Raw genomic sequence first — 12836 nt, forward strand, 5'->3', positions numbered from 1 at the left:
CTCGCAAGACTCTGGGTAAAAGAGGTACAGGGATTGGCAGTGTGACATCAAAGAGTCAATGTTTTTTCTAGTTGCCATTATGTATTTTTTTAATGTCTAGGTAAATGAAATCACCCTCTTGTGCCTTCCAGAAGGTCATTTGTAATAGCTGAATTACTGGAAATCGTTTCCAAGGGAAAATGTACTTCAGTGTTATAACTCAGCTTTTTAAACACTGTAAAATACCTGAGTGTACTGTCAGTAGCAGCATGGAACACATTCTGTTGTACGACGGCGTTCTGTGTGAGAGGCCAGGTATGGCATCTATCCCCTCGTCTGCGTGGCCCTCTCATTAAGGACACAAGGGGCAAGGTTCAGATGCTTATTAATAGGTATGCTGGCCTGACCTGGGCAAGGCCTGAGAAGCGTTTGTTTGATTATATATTCTACTTAAGCCAGATCTTTTTTTCATTGTATTCTTTCTTCTTCCTTTATACCTTTTAAAATTGGCGTGGCACCTCTCTGTTATACCCCTTTGTTAATATGAAGTGAGGATTGTAGCTGGCAGCGGCGATGCTCTAGAGCAGATGCTCCCGATACTGGATGGATAAAAGCTGGCCAAGCATACAGACAGTACAGGGCCAGTTTTCATTAAGATGTTAGCAGTGTCACCACATTGGTGTTGCTCTGTTTCCTCGTATGGACGCCCTGACTTTCATATCCCCCCTTTCGCCAACAGGACTGTGGAAACAACCAGCTTTGATCTGTTGCTAAAGACGGATGACGACTGTTACATAGACTTGGAAGCTGTATTTAATAGAATCGCCCTTAAGAATCTGGATGGGCCTAATTTTTGGTGGGGAAAGTAAGTTAAACATTGTTAGGCCATTGGCGTTCATTTCATGAGCATATGTTAATTTAGAATGAAATATACAAGTCACTTATCATAAGAAAAATGTGGTTGAGATAGGAAATTTCCCTCTTAGGCCCCTGGGTCACTATATTTTATTAATCTACAATTAAAGGGGAAAAAACTCTTAAATGGAAAACCTCAGGCTAATGTAATGAAGGATGGAAAATGATGTGGCTTTTATCCTCATGCCCTACATATTAAGTGCTACTCAAATTAGACGCTGCTGTACATTACAATAAATTTGTGACATTTCTGAAACCATTTTCTGTGTGTCTTTAGGAATGCAATAGGGATTGGTGATTTATTTTTCATTTAATATATCTAAACAAGATGATTCAGAAACTCCATAAATGCAACTTGGAGAGAATTTAACATATGTCTTTTATATAAAACACCACTAGATAAATAATTCCTGTCCTTAGACGAAAACAATAATCTCTCATTCTTCTTTCCTTGCTTCTACAGCTTATTCCTTTGTAGTGATAATTAAGGACTCAAGCTTAACTAGTGGTAGGATACGTGTCAGAGCAACACAAAGAAGCCGACTCATGTTGCATGTCAGTTTCAGATTGAATTGGGCCGTTGACCGAACCGGGAAGTGGCAGGAACTGGAGTACCCCAGTCCCGCTTATCCCGCCTTTGCGTGCGGCTCAGGGTATGTCATCTCCAGGGACATCGTCCACTGGCTGGCTGGCAACTCGGGGAGATTAAAGACCTACCAGGTAATTAAGGATTTCTGACCTAAGAGTACACTGACCAAACAAGTTTTATCCCACTCAGTATTCCGTCATTAAAAGCACAGCCACCTGATCTTGGGGAAAGGCATGTTATTCATTCTAGATAGGAGTCAGCCCTCAAAGGTTAGGGATACACTCCTATCCCTCAAATCTAAATTTTATTCCTAAATCTTTGAGCCTTCTGTTGTTTTCAGCCTATATTTAAAGGTATAGTCCCTAAAGGAATGTAGAGGTTTATATTCATAAGAAGGAAGACTAAGCAAGCTTAAGACTAAGCTTGTTTTTCTGCTGATTCTGAGATGGCAAATCAATGAATCTCTGCCCGGTTCTTAGATCCAGTGTCTCTTTCATACCGTCAGTGCTGGAAGTTTAAGGTCCATGAGAAGAGGGGCTGGCTGCTTACTTAGTGTGTATAGTCATACTTCATTGTGGTGTGTGTGCTTCATGTTAATGGCAGGTAGCTTTTACTTTGTGTATCAGTGTTATAATACATCCTCAGCATTGCATGTTAGAATAATCACAAAACAAAGAAGTAGAAAGATTACTTACGGGAATGGGTGTGGCATTGTCTTTACAGACGAAATAGCATTTAAATTTTTACATTTTAAACTTTATGGGACCTGTGTAGGGTGAAGATGTAAGCATGGGCATTTGGATGGCAGCCATAGGACCTAAAAGATATCAGGTAAGCAAGCCTGAGTGGGGCTGGCCTCTCTCTATCAAACCTTGGGCAGAGCAGTGAACGGAGGTCTTCTGGCATCGTAACTGCTCTTGATCTAATTCACAGTAATGTGCCTAGATCTCACACGGTATTTGTCTGAGTCTAAACCAACAGGAAATGTCTTGAATGGAAGTTCTCCTACTCACGATGAATTGAGTTTTTATACGTTTGATCAGAAATTCTTTGCAGCTTTAAAACACAAAAGAAGCAGCTGACTTCAGATTCTGGCAGTGAGGTGGCCCCGCAGAATGTGACTCCAGCTGCACCCACCTAAGTGCGGGCTATGGTGCCAGGTGCTCAGGGGAGACTCTCCGTCCCACCCGTCCAGGGCCAGGGCAGAGACAGGCCTTCTCTGTTTCCTTTAATACCCCTGGAGGCTCTCGGCCCCCAGGGGCACAGGGCTCTGTAGGAAGGAGTGGTCAGTCTCCTGTCCCCAGGCGTGGCCTGTAAAAGGCACACGCTGACTCCAGGCCCTTCTACTCTCCAGTTTCCTCTCCTTTGCCACCAGTTCAGCCATCCTTTAAAAAGACATTTTTTATTATATCCCTCCTTTTTATGTTCTCAAGTTGAATGGGATCTGTATTCTGCTATATTGCTGGAAACAGAAGCCAGTCCACAGAGCTGGGAAGTAGGCTGGTGGGTGAAAACTCGGACTCTGAGTCTGACAAGACTCCATTTCGATCCTTCCTACTCAGCCTACCAGCATGAACTTCACCGTGACCTTGAGCAAGTTTCTTCACTCTTTTGTTTCTCACTTGTAAAAAGGAAATAATTCCTACCTCACAGGGTTATTGTGAGAATTAAATTGGATAATATTTATAAAGCACTTGGTATTGTCCCCCGAATAGTGTAACCATTCCCTCAGTACTTGCTGTTGTTCATAATGCTATTTGGCCACCTCTTCTCCAGTAGCAAATACGAAACTCTGCATTTGTGGTTTCCACACCCTCTCTTCATAGAACTCCCTTTGCAAACTCTTAATGCACACACTGCACTGTTTCTTTATTCCACAGCCTCAGGGTCACCGGTGGGTGCTTTTCCTACGCCCCACAAGCTGAGTGGCTTCACACATGCACTTGTCTTTGAAATAACTTCAGCCTCACTGGGATGTGGAAGCTCCTGTATGCATGCTGTCTGTCTTCCAGCAAGGTGTGTCACGGCTCCCAAATCAGCTTTTGTTTTGTTTTTCAACAGGACAGCCTGTGGCTGTGTGAGAAGACCTGTGAAACAGGAATGCTGTCTTCCCCTCAGTATTCTCCGCAAGAACTAACACAGCTGTGGAAACTGAAGGAGTTGTGCGGTGATCCTTGTCGGTGTGAAGCAAGAGGAGGATGAGGTCAATTCGCAGTGTTAAAGGTCAGGGTGGGCGAAGGATGATCTGAGCGGAAGTCTGAGGAAAGCCCAAGGTTCGGCCGCAGATTATATGGTCTTTCAGGATAGTTCTTGGCTGGCACCTTCACGGGTCACCAATGTGGTATTTCTTAACATTTGCACAAAATTTCCGTTTTAAAAATCAACAGATACTGTAGCGTAAGAAAAAAATTACTTATATATTGGAAGATGATTTGAAAAATACCAAATTGTTTATAAAAGAAAAAAATATTTCCAAGTCCTAGTGCATCATTTCTGTTAGTAATTTATTACCTATCATTTTTGGTTAAAACTTGGCCTAGTTCAGAAATCTTGAGTAGTAAACTGGAAGTTTGAATTTCAACCTGGATTGCAGAATAGCTCTGGATAGCCTAAGCAGGATAATTAAGGGCCAAAAAGAACTCACAGGAATGCTGTGTGATCACGTATGAGCAGTGGTCACTGATACCAAAGTCAGGGGTTTCTGGAAATCATGTCAGATTTTGTGGATCTCTGAATGAAGTGGGCAACTTGAAAAGGAACCAATGTAACGCTGGGTTTTGGGCCTTGGTTTTAAAGTTCATTTATTAAGTGGACTAATTACACCCAAGTTTCCTTTTGCCCTTTAACATAAATCCTGAAGATCACAGCTTAGTACTCCTATTTTTTTAAAGTGCTAAAATTTTGTGAATGTAAGTAAAATCAAAAACCTCTCAGGGCTTTAATGCCACAGGGATGGATAGTTCTAAATCCTTGGCATTGAAAGCATCTTGTTCTTCTTCCTTTCATTGCCTAATGTTGACCTAATGTAACTGAATTTCAGTCAACGCTAGTAAGCTGCTGTAGAAGAATGTATTCTCAGTTTAGGTATAACTAGGGAAAAGCATGTAATTAATTTTTGTAAGTACTCAAAAAACAGTGCAACTGAGAAGAGAAATCATAGCATTTGTACTACATAGAAGATGTGCTTCCTTCAGTTTAAGGGACATTTCCCAAAATGACCAACCAAATCATTTTAGTAACCTTTTAAACCAGTAGCATCAACAGAGGATTCCATTAAAACTGGTCTTATGAAGACATTAACCGTGTTCAGATTTTCTTAGACTAGCGAGGTTCTATTTAGTATCTAAATCTTCTCATAATGAAAGAGTCAGGAACTATGAAATAAACTCTGAAAATCGTTACTAGGTGCAAAGCCTTTATTAGGGCTGTATACAAGCCTGGAAATGGTCTCTTCCCTGTGAAAAATACAGCTGTTTTACACTTAGGGCAACCTGTAAAACCTCATTTGTTCTGGACCGAATTGTCCCAATAAGTCACTTAATTTCCAGTGAACCCCAGTCACGATAAGCGGTCTAACCTCTATTAGTTGGCTGTTACCATCGCACTAACAGACAGTCTCCATTTTCCACAGAATAAAACTGTAACGACTGTTGATCATTTTCTAGTTCAATCTCTCTGCCCGGCATCTAAAATTAGACAAAGGGGTGGGGGTGATTAAGACAAATGTGGCAAAACCTCCCCCCAACAAAGATGTATGGTTTCCATTTAGAATCAGACCATGTTACGTAGAGACATAGCTTAGTAGCAAGTCATAGTGTGGGGAACCTGACTTTGTGTTTTGCTGGGCAACTTACTTTGGGACTTTCATAGGACAACAGAAGTTCTGACACAGGAACTCTGAGAAGACGTGACAGCAAGCCTTTCACCTTTTGAATTGTCATGGATTCTATCAAGGAAAAGAAAAACCATCAAGTTCTCTCAAAGGACAGTTACCTGTAAAATGAGCTCACGTGACAAGACCACAACTGTAATGACAGCTGTCACTGTCATTTCATACTATCAATTTACCCAGGTAAATGATCAGGGAACGGCTCACCCACCACGTGGGCCACCAGATCAGTGTCACCACTTAGGGGGTCGTTTGGGAGGCTGGGGAAACGGAGCCGATGATTGACCTAAGTGCCCTTTGATGATGAGTTTTCATACCATTTCAGCAGTGTTTAATAGTTCCTCCTTAACCTGAATAAACCAGAAATCATATTCTCAGCACAGAAGAATAAACGTGAGTGAAATCATTAACTTTTTAAACCTTTGTGCTTACTTACTTACTTATGAGGTACTGAGAGAACGCTGGCATGGGGCTCGGGCGCCATGAGGACGCGTCTCAGTCTCTCTGGGTTTAGTTTCCTCCTCTGTAAAGTGAGGTGTAGACTAATGCTCCACAAGCCCCCTTCCAGCGCTCCCCGTCTGTAATCATTGTGGTTTATGTGTGTAATGCGATACACATACAGGGACCACCAGGCATGGCAATGTAACTTAATGAGGAAAAGCTTTGGTTTGTTCAGAAAACACTAGGAACTTCTCTCCAAAGATGGGTATGGTAAATACTGGATGTCTGATTATGAGCAATACAGTTTCTTTGAAGCTTTAGCTGGAGGTACAGCAATAGTGTGGTGTTCCTACAACAATCACATGTATTCAAACAAATATTTTTCTATCAAAAACAATTTTTGTAAAAGCTGTTTTTATGCAACTTGTGATAATAAATGTTTATTTTAGAATAAAAACTGGCCCTTTTCTTGTTTATGTACTGAATATAGACACTGAATAGATTACAGTGTTGATTAACATAATTTGCTCTTTTATTTGTGAATATATGATTGATTGATAGATAATCTTGTCCTTTCAAAAGATTTAGGTGGACTGGCTTTCCTTGTGCAGAGGGTGGTTAGTGCTGGCTTAACTCTGCTGAGTTCAGAGAATATAGGACTCAGATTTGGAATCGCCTGAAGCATAATGATGACATATAATTTCTCTAATCTCTGCTAGTTCCACCTGAGGATGAATAAAACTCAGACCGTGAACACCATGGGAGGTCGGGGAGGAGCCATCAGCCCGGGACAGCACTCATTTGCGCTCTCCACAGTGCCTGACCCAGAGGGTTCTGCGCCTTCCCAGGGGAAGCCCAGGAAAGGAAACTTAACACAGCCCTAGCGAGAACATTCTTGAGCACGTTCCCACAAGTTGATTTCACGTAAGAGAAGGAAAAGTGCAAACACGTCCAAAGCTAACTGCTTTTAACAGAAAGTCCTGGCCCTCTCCCACTCGTCTGTCCCCATGCATGCCCTTACTGACAGAAGTTAAGTCTGAAAACAGAATAATGAAGCGGGGACCACTCATTTTAATTCATCATTATGTAACAGTGGCAACATTACACTTCACAGGCATAGAAACTGGATTTCTAGTAAGTAAAAATGGAGCAATACTGGTAATTTGATACTAGATGATGGTTCTGGATCATAAAGGTACTTCTTTGGGCACAACCAAAGCCTTCCATAAGCAATACCATGATAAGCTTGTTTTATTTGATAAAAATGAATTAAAAAATCAATGTGAATTCACTGCACTGACAGGGAAACAGAAGGGTATTTCACTAGAGTCATTTACGGTAATAGATATTTTATTTCTTCTTCAAATCCTCACTGTGCTAAATTTAAGCTGTTTATATTTTAGTATTTAACTGTGAATCAAGTTTAATTTTGAGATTCAGACTAATTTTTCTTTTGACTGACAGTTTAAGGTAAGTTACATTGATCTAATTTTGTTGACATAAAAGTATTTAATTTTGTTGACATAAAAGTATTTATTTTCCAAATAAAACAAAATCAGTTCCAACAGCATCAAGGTTTAAAGTTCTGAAGTAGTTTTTTTTAAAGAAAACCATTTCAAGCGTGTCCATTAAAACAGCGTCCAAGAGCTGTCTCTGCAGGGGCTCCTGACTGGTAAGGAATAGAAAGCACCCAAGCCCAGTGCCAGAACATCTCTGGCCAAGGAAAGCCCCCGGAGCAGCAGTGTGAGAACTAACCAGCAAAGAGCCTGGGGAAGGCCCCGAAGGGCGAGCACTCCCAGGCTACTGCCTCTGGCTGAAGAGGTAACCGCGACAAACAAAGCTGTTCTCTAGATGAGCTGAAAGTTATGCGAGACTTGAACTTTCAGGGGGGAGTGATGTTATTAGCATGGTGTTAGCATTTTAGAACGTAAAAGCTAGTGGAAACCTATAAGCTGTAAGAGCCCACAACTTCAGAAATGAATGAAATGTTTTACCTCCAGCCACCTCGAGTTGAGGGGCCAGCGATTCAGAAGCATAAGGAGGAGAGAGAGAGACTCATTCTTACCTGGCAGTTGTTTCTCTATGACTTTCTGATCAAGTTGATTAGGATGTTTTATCTTCAGTGCTTGAAAGAAAAAAGGAAAGAGACGAATTGAGCCCTGCTGTAGGACGGATTTACATCACATGCACATTACCAGCCGCGGCCAAAGGATGCAGCTCTTCATACAACTTGGCTCAAATCCCACTAAAGGAATAGGATGCTTATTGATGTTTAAAATTCCTTCTATTAATACTTCACTGAATTACTAACAACAACAAAAAAGAGCTGGACCAACATTCTATGGCTTTCCCGTTTCTCCTTAGTACTTCTTTCCTGACGTTTTATCTAGGTTTTCAAGTGTAAGAAAAGCCACGAATTTCCAAATCACAGTTCAGTTCCTACTCAAATACTTCCCACATGTGCGAAACTGTTAAATGAGTTTAAAGAATGGGAATTGCTAACATGTTCAAAGTCAGAATTTAGATATGTTTGAGAGTCATCATTTCTTTAAAAATTGAACTACTCCTCTAGGTACTTACTTAAAAGAAACAATCCCTATAAGGTCATCACTATTTCAGCATCTAAGGACTCGAACACAAATAAGCGGTCTTTGAATGTGGGGTTCTTACTTAGTAGCTGGTTTTTGAGCAAAAATGGTTGTTGCACTTTGAGTTCCCCATCTTCAGGTGCGCCATATTCTGTTTAAGGAGAAATGAAAAAGGATGAATGATAAACCAAAAGGCCACTGTAAGGGAAAAAAAAATGTACAGGTTAAGTGTCAACCTAGCCTTTTCCTTTCCCAGGATGAACCCAGCAGCAGCTGGATGCGAACCTGGGATCTGCTTCCCTTTATCTGGTTACTGGTTTAGTGTATTTTTTGGAGGGATGGCCAGACAGCAACGGCTGCCAAGCCTGGAACCCTCCTGTCTTCTGTGTGTCCCATCACGGGTCCCTAGAGACAAGACGAGGCTGTGCCTGCAAATACTGAGAACGCTGACGCGAGTTTCACCTTTGGTCATAGTTCCCTTTCTTTCTGGGACCTGAGAGAAACTCGACTCACAAACACCTTCACCAGGTTTCAGCCAGGTCGTGCAGTGCTGCTCTGGGCACCCAGAACCACCGCTGCAAACCAGGTCCCCTGCCAGGAAATGCAGCCTCTACGTAAGGTGTAAGGAAAGCAGCCCCTTCTCCTCCTCTCACTTCTGCCAGGACCACCAGGGACGAAATGTCTATAAATACCCTCCACGCTCTGCTTTGTATTCCACATTCTTAGTGGGGAGACAGTGAGCCACACCTGCAGGGCTGCTTTAGAGCCGTCCCTGCCCTGCCCCCGAGTGATTTAGAATTCACCTCAAGTGGCCAGGAAATCGGCCAGCTAATGGAGTCATCTGACAGCAGTTCCCACGGGCAGCTTCTCTTCCTTAAAGATAATGTTCCAGCCTGAAGTGTTTATGCAGTGAGCTTCTCACATTCTTAAATATATAAAAAAGAAAACTGCATAAGAGGGAAATTTGGAATAATAATGAAATCGAAATGGAAAGTACATCAGGGACAAAGAGTCCTGAAGTTGGAGCTTCAGTGTCCAAGGAGCCAGGCTGGAGGTCAGGAAGCGCCTTGCACACCAAGCGCCAGGGCTGGTGAGCCCGCCGAACGGAGCACTCAGGAAAGCTACACTCGGCTCTCATGAGCATTAAAATTACCTGGGGAGAGAGCTTAAAAACACCAACGCCTGGGTTCCACAGTAAATGTTCTTCATTTAAAAAATGCCCTAGGGTATAGCCAGGGTTGAGCTAAGCTGGAGGCCTTCCTGCCCTTCCTGAAGTAGGAAGTGGGACCCACCTCCTGGGATCGGAAGTTCACTGAGTAAATGCTAAGATGAGAAGAACTTCTGTTTAAGAGCTGCCTTCCCCTCCTCCTTCTGCTCAGAGATGCTGCAGATTTACCTTCTCTAAAGACGACTCTTTAATTAATTATCTGCTCCCAACTCGCTGCTAGAGCCCCTCCTGTCCATTTAGATGAGTATAACAAAGACCCAGTGGAGAAAAGCAACAACACTGAGGACCTCCTTTGACACCCAAAGGGAACTGTGTCCTAGTGGACAGTCCCCCCGCAGCCCCGTGAGGGCCCTGGTGCACAGTACGTACTGAGGCAGAGTGACTGGTATCTAGGATGGGCTGCAAGAAATTCCTCGTTCGGTCTGTTTTTGTCTGGATCTTGATGTCCACCAGCCTTTTTCCATTCATTTCCGAATGCTTTTCGGTAATCAAGCTCAGCCCCACGCCTTTCCTCTCGTTGAATCTATATGGATGTGAAATAAAAGCAGGTCTATTAAAGCACTTTTCTAACGAGTGTGTCTGACACCCTCTCCTTTCTCCACCCCCTACCCGTAGAGAATAATAAAACTGAAAGGGACAAGACAATATATTTCTACCTTTCCTTTTTAATGTTAACAGGATCCAGGAGTTTCTTCAAAAAGAAAAGTGGATTTCAGTTTTATCCTTTTCTTCATGGAAGTATCTGGACTATGCCTGGGGCCCAAGGTCACAACATGAGGTCCTCAGCCTGGAGGAGCTGACTTACTGAGAGAGTACCCAGTATTCCTCCCCTGCCTAAATGACAAAAACTGGGCCTGCCAGGGCAGCTGAGCAGCGGTTTTCCCTGCAGGCATCTGAGTGTAACACCACCTCCCGAGGAGCTGGAAAAAACTGCCATTGAGAGGAAATAATACTTACCATTTGGAGGAAACCACATCTGATACCCTTTATGGTCTTCCACTGTAACTTCTCCTTACACTGAACCGTTTGGTTTCTAGTTTAAGAAACACCTTGTCAGGACACCAGTACTCACCGCACACTTGTTCAGGGTCCTCAGCTGACCGATCCTGGCGATGATGAACTGCCGTGTGGTCTGTGCGTCTTTGCTGCTTTCAGTCAGGGGGTTTCTGGTGCAGGACAGCGCATGCAGACTCTGTAACTTATCCAGCTCGTTGATAGATGACCACTGAAACCCAGCAAAAGAAAACATATGAAAATAAACATGTTTCAGGTTAATTTTTCAGATTATTCGGACTAGCAGCAGAAAAGCAAAAGTCCCCAGTTCCATCGGAGGCATGGAATTTCACCATGCAGCGAGCACCCACGAGGAAGGCCACCTATTTTACAACTGTGCCGTGTAAACTGAAAGACGGGCTGGTTGAGCGTGAATTAATCTCTTTCTTAATATTTTTGGGTTTGTGTGAGGAGTTTCACTCCAAGGAAGCATTTCTCTTTCAATTTAAAATATTCTTTAACAGCAGGAACCTACAAACTGCATCATGAGAATGGAAATAAGTGATAATGTAAATACATACATTCTGAAGAAGCTCTCACCTGTGATATGCGATTGTCATTTAGTACAAGGTATTGCAAGGAAGGAAACATTGATGTTTTGCACCCTAGAAGGAGAATTAAGTTACACAGTAGAAGGGAAACAAAGCTGAAGTATGGGGGAGCCGGGGGAGGGGTTACTGAATAATCTCATATACCAATTCCAGCGTCTGGAAAATGTATAGAAGCAAGTCCAATGTCAGAAAGGATTAGTTGTTCTAATCTGAAATGTAAAAATGTTAAATTTGATTACATAGGACAATATAAAATGCCATGGGCTATATCAACCAGACTAGATTTGTAAATTTTTTCCTACACCCTAGGTTTTGATCCCATGAGAAATGCTTAGAAACCCTGAAGTCCAATTTAGGGCCTGCGAAGCGGACTCTCTGTGCTACATTCTGATGATCCTGCAGTCATCAAACAATTCCTGGGCCTCCTGCTGTGCGAGGTGCTAAATGGGTGTCAGAGAGCAAAGAGACACAGTCTTACTTCCCAAAGTTCAGTGAATGAAGACTTTTGATGTCAGCACCAGGGCCAAATTATTCATTCTTCAATGATCTAGTACAGACATAGACTACACTGTATGTGGTTCACAAGTCAATTCTCTAAATGAATTCAAATAAAAATTTCCCAAAGGGAACTACTCAATCTGGGAATTCCATCATCATTATCATATTTCCACTGAGAAAGTATATATAGCATAGGATCCATTCACTAAAAATTTACTAAGAACTATTGTAATAGGCATTTTAGGAGCGGGCTACCTGGGCAGATATGCTATGAGAAACAGCTGGTTTTCATCAATTAATTGATTAGAAGAAAGGTCTAACAACTTGACTGTCTGGAGAACATCAGTCGGCCTGTATGGAAGATAAAATTTTTTCAACATTAATTTCTTAATTGTTTTCAAAGATACGGCCCTAAAATACCTGCATCTGGTGTTAAGAAGAGGTCAGGGGGTGGGAGGCAAGTATATGATATGAGTATAAAAGGGCACCATAAAGGATCCTAGTGGTGATGGGAATGTTCTGTCTGTCGACTGGACCAGTGTCCTAGTTGTGATACTGACCATAGCTTTGAAAGACCTTACCAATGGGGAAACTGGGTAATGGGAACATGTGATCTCTGGGTACTATTTCTTATAACTGCACGTGAATCTAAAACTACCTCAAAATTAAAAGTTTAATTTTTAAAAAACTACATTTGCCTGTATAATAAATAAAATCATTCTGAACAGTAAATTTTCATTAATTTGAATCCTTTGAGAATTTGCTGTAAATGTGTCCATGTTTAAGTTTGTTTTACATACTAATTTAATGGTACCAACACAAGAGGAAGATTAGGCAACAACATATTTAATCTACTTAAGACAACAAGCTTTTTACACACAGTCATCCCTCAGAATCCATGGGGGATTAGTTCCAGGACCCCCGTGGACACCAAAAGCTGAGGATGCTCAAGTCCCTTATATAAAGGGACATAGCATCTGCATATAACCTACACACATCCTCCATATATTTTAAATCATCTGTAGCGTACTTGTAACACCTAATACAATGTAAACAGTTCCAGTGCCCCGCAAATTCAAGCTTTGCTTTCAGGAACTTTCTGGAA

At 42.0% G+C, this 12836-nt stretch overlaps 2 protein-coding genes across 14 annotated transcripts in view; one reads left to right on the plus strand and one right to left on the minus strand.

Moving 5' to 3' along the window:
• The window catches only part of B3GALNT2 (beta-1,3-N-acetylgalactosaminyltransferase 2), a 58147-nt gene extending 51880 nt beyond the window's left edge, over positions 1–6267 (plus strand). For 2 of the 5 annotated variants that reach the window (XM_079899846.1, XM_079899849.1), the window contains 5 exons: positions 719–844; positions 1455–1614; positions 2258–2314; positions 3545–3706; positions 5354–6267. In XM_079899846.1, coding sequence (XP_079755972.1) covers positions 719–844; positions 1455–1614; positions 2258–2314; positions 3545–3685 — 484 coding nt within the window. In that variant the 3' untranslated portion in view covers positions 3686–3706; positions 5354–6267. Of the gene's footprint in view, positions 1–718; positions 845–1357; positions 1615–2257; positions 2315–3544; positions 3707–5353 lie in introns of those variants that run through there. The other 3 variants (XM_079899847.1, XM_079899848.1, XM_079899850.1) reach the window with 3 other exon arrangements.
• Positions 3725–12836, minus strand: part of TBCE (tubulin folding cofactor E) — a 126428-nt gene continuing 117316 nt past the window's right edge. For all 9 annotated transcript variants that reach the window (XM_079899838.1, XM_079899837.1, XM_079899841.1 and 6 more), the window contains 9 exons: positions 11987–12082; positions 11378–11442; positions 11223–11287; positions 10702–10854; positions 9999–10152; positions 8484–8552; positions 7879–7938; positions 5338–5429; positions 3725–5169 (listed from right to left, as the gene is read on the minus strand). In XM_079899838.1, the coding sequence (XP_079755964.1) occupies positions 5077–5169; positions 5338–5429; positions 7879–7938; positions 8484–8552; positions 9999–10152; positions 10702–10854; positions 11223–11287; positions 11378–11442; positions 11987–12082 (847 nt within the window). In that variant the 3' untranslated portion in view covers positions 3725–5076. The remainder of the gene's footprint in view (positions 5170–5337; positions 5430–7878; positions 7939–8483; positions 8553–9998; positions 10153–10701; positions 10855–11222; positions 11288–11377; positions 11443–11986; positions 12083–12836) is intronic.

Source organism: Stenella coeruleoalba (genome assembly GCF_951394435.1).
Source record: "Stenella coeruleoalba genome assembly, chromosome: 16".
Lineage (NCBI taxonomy): Eukaryota > Metazoa > Chordata > Mammalia > Artiodactyla > Delphinidae > Stenella > Stenella coeruleoalba.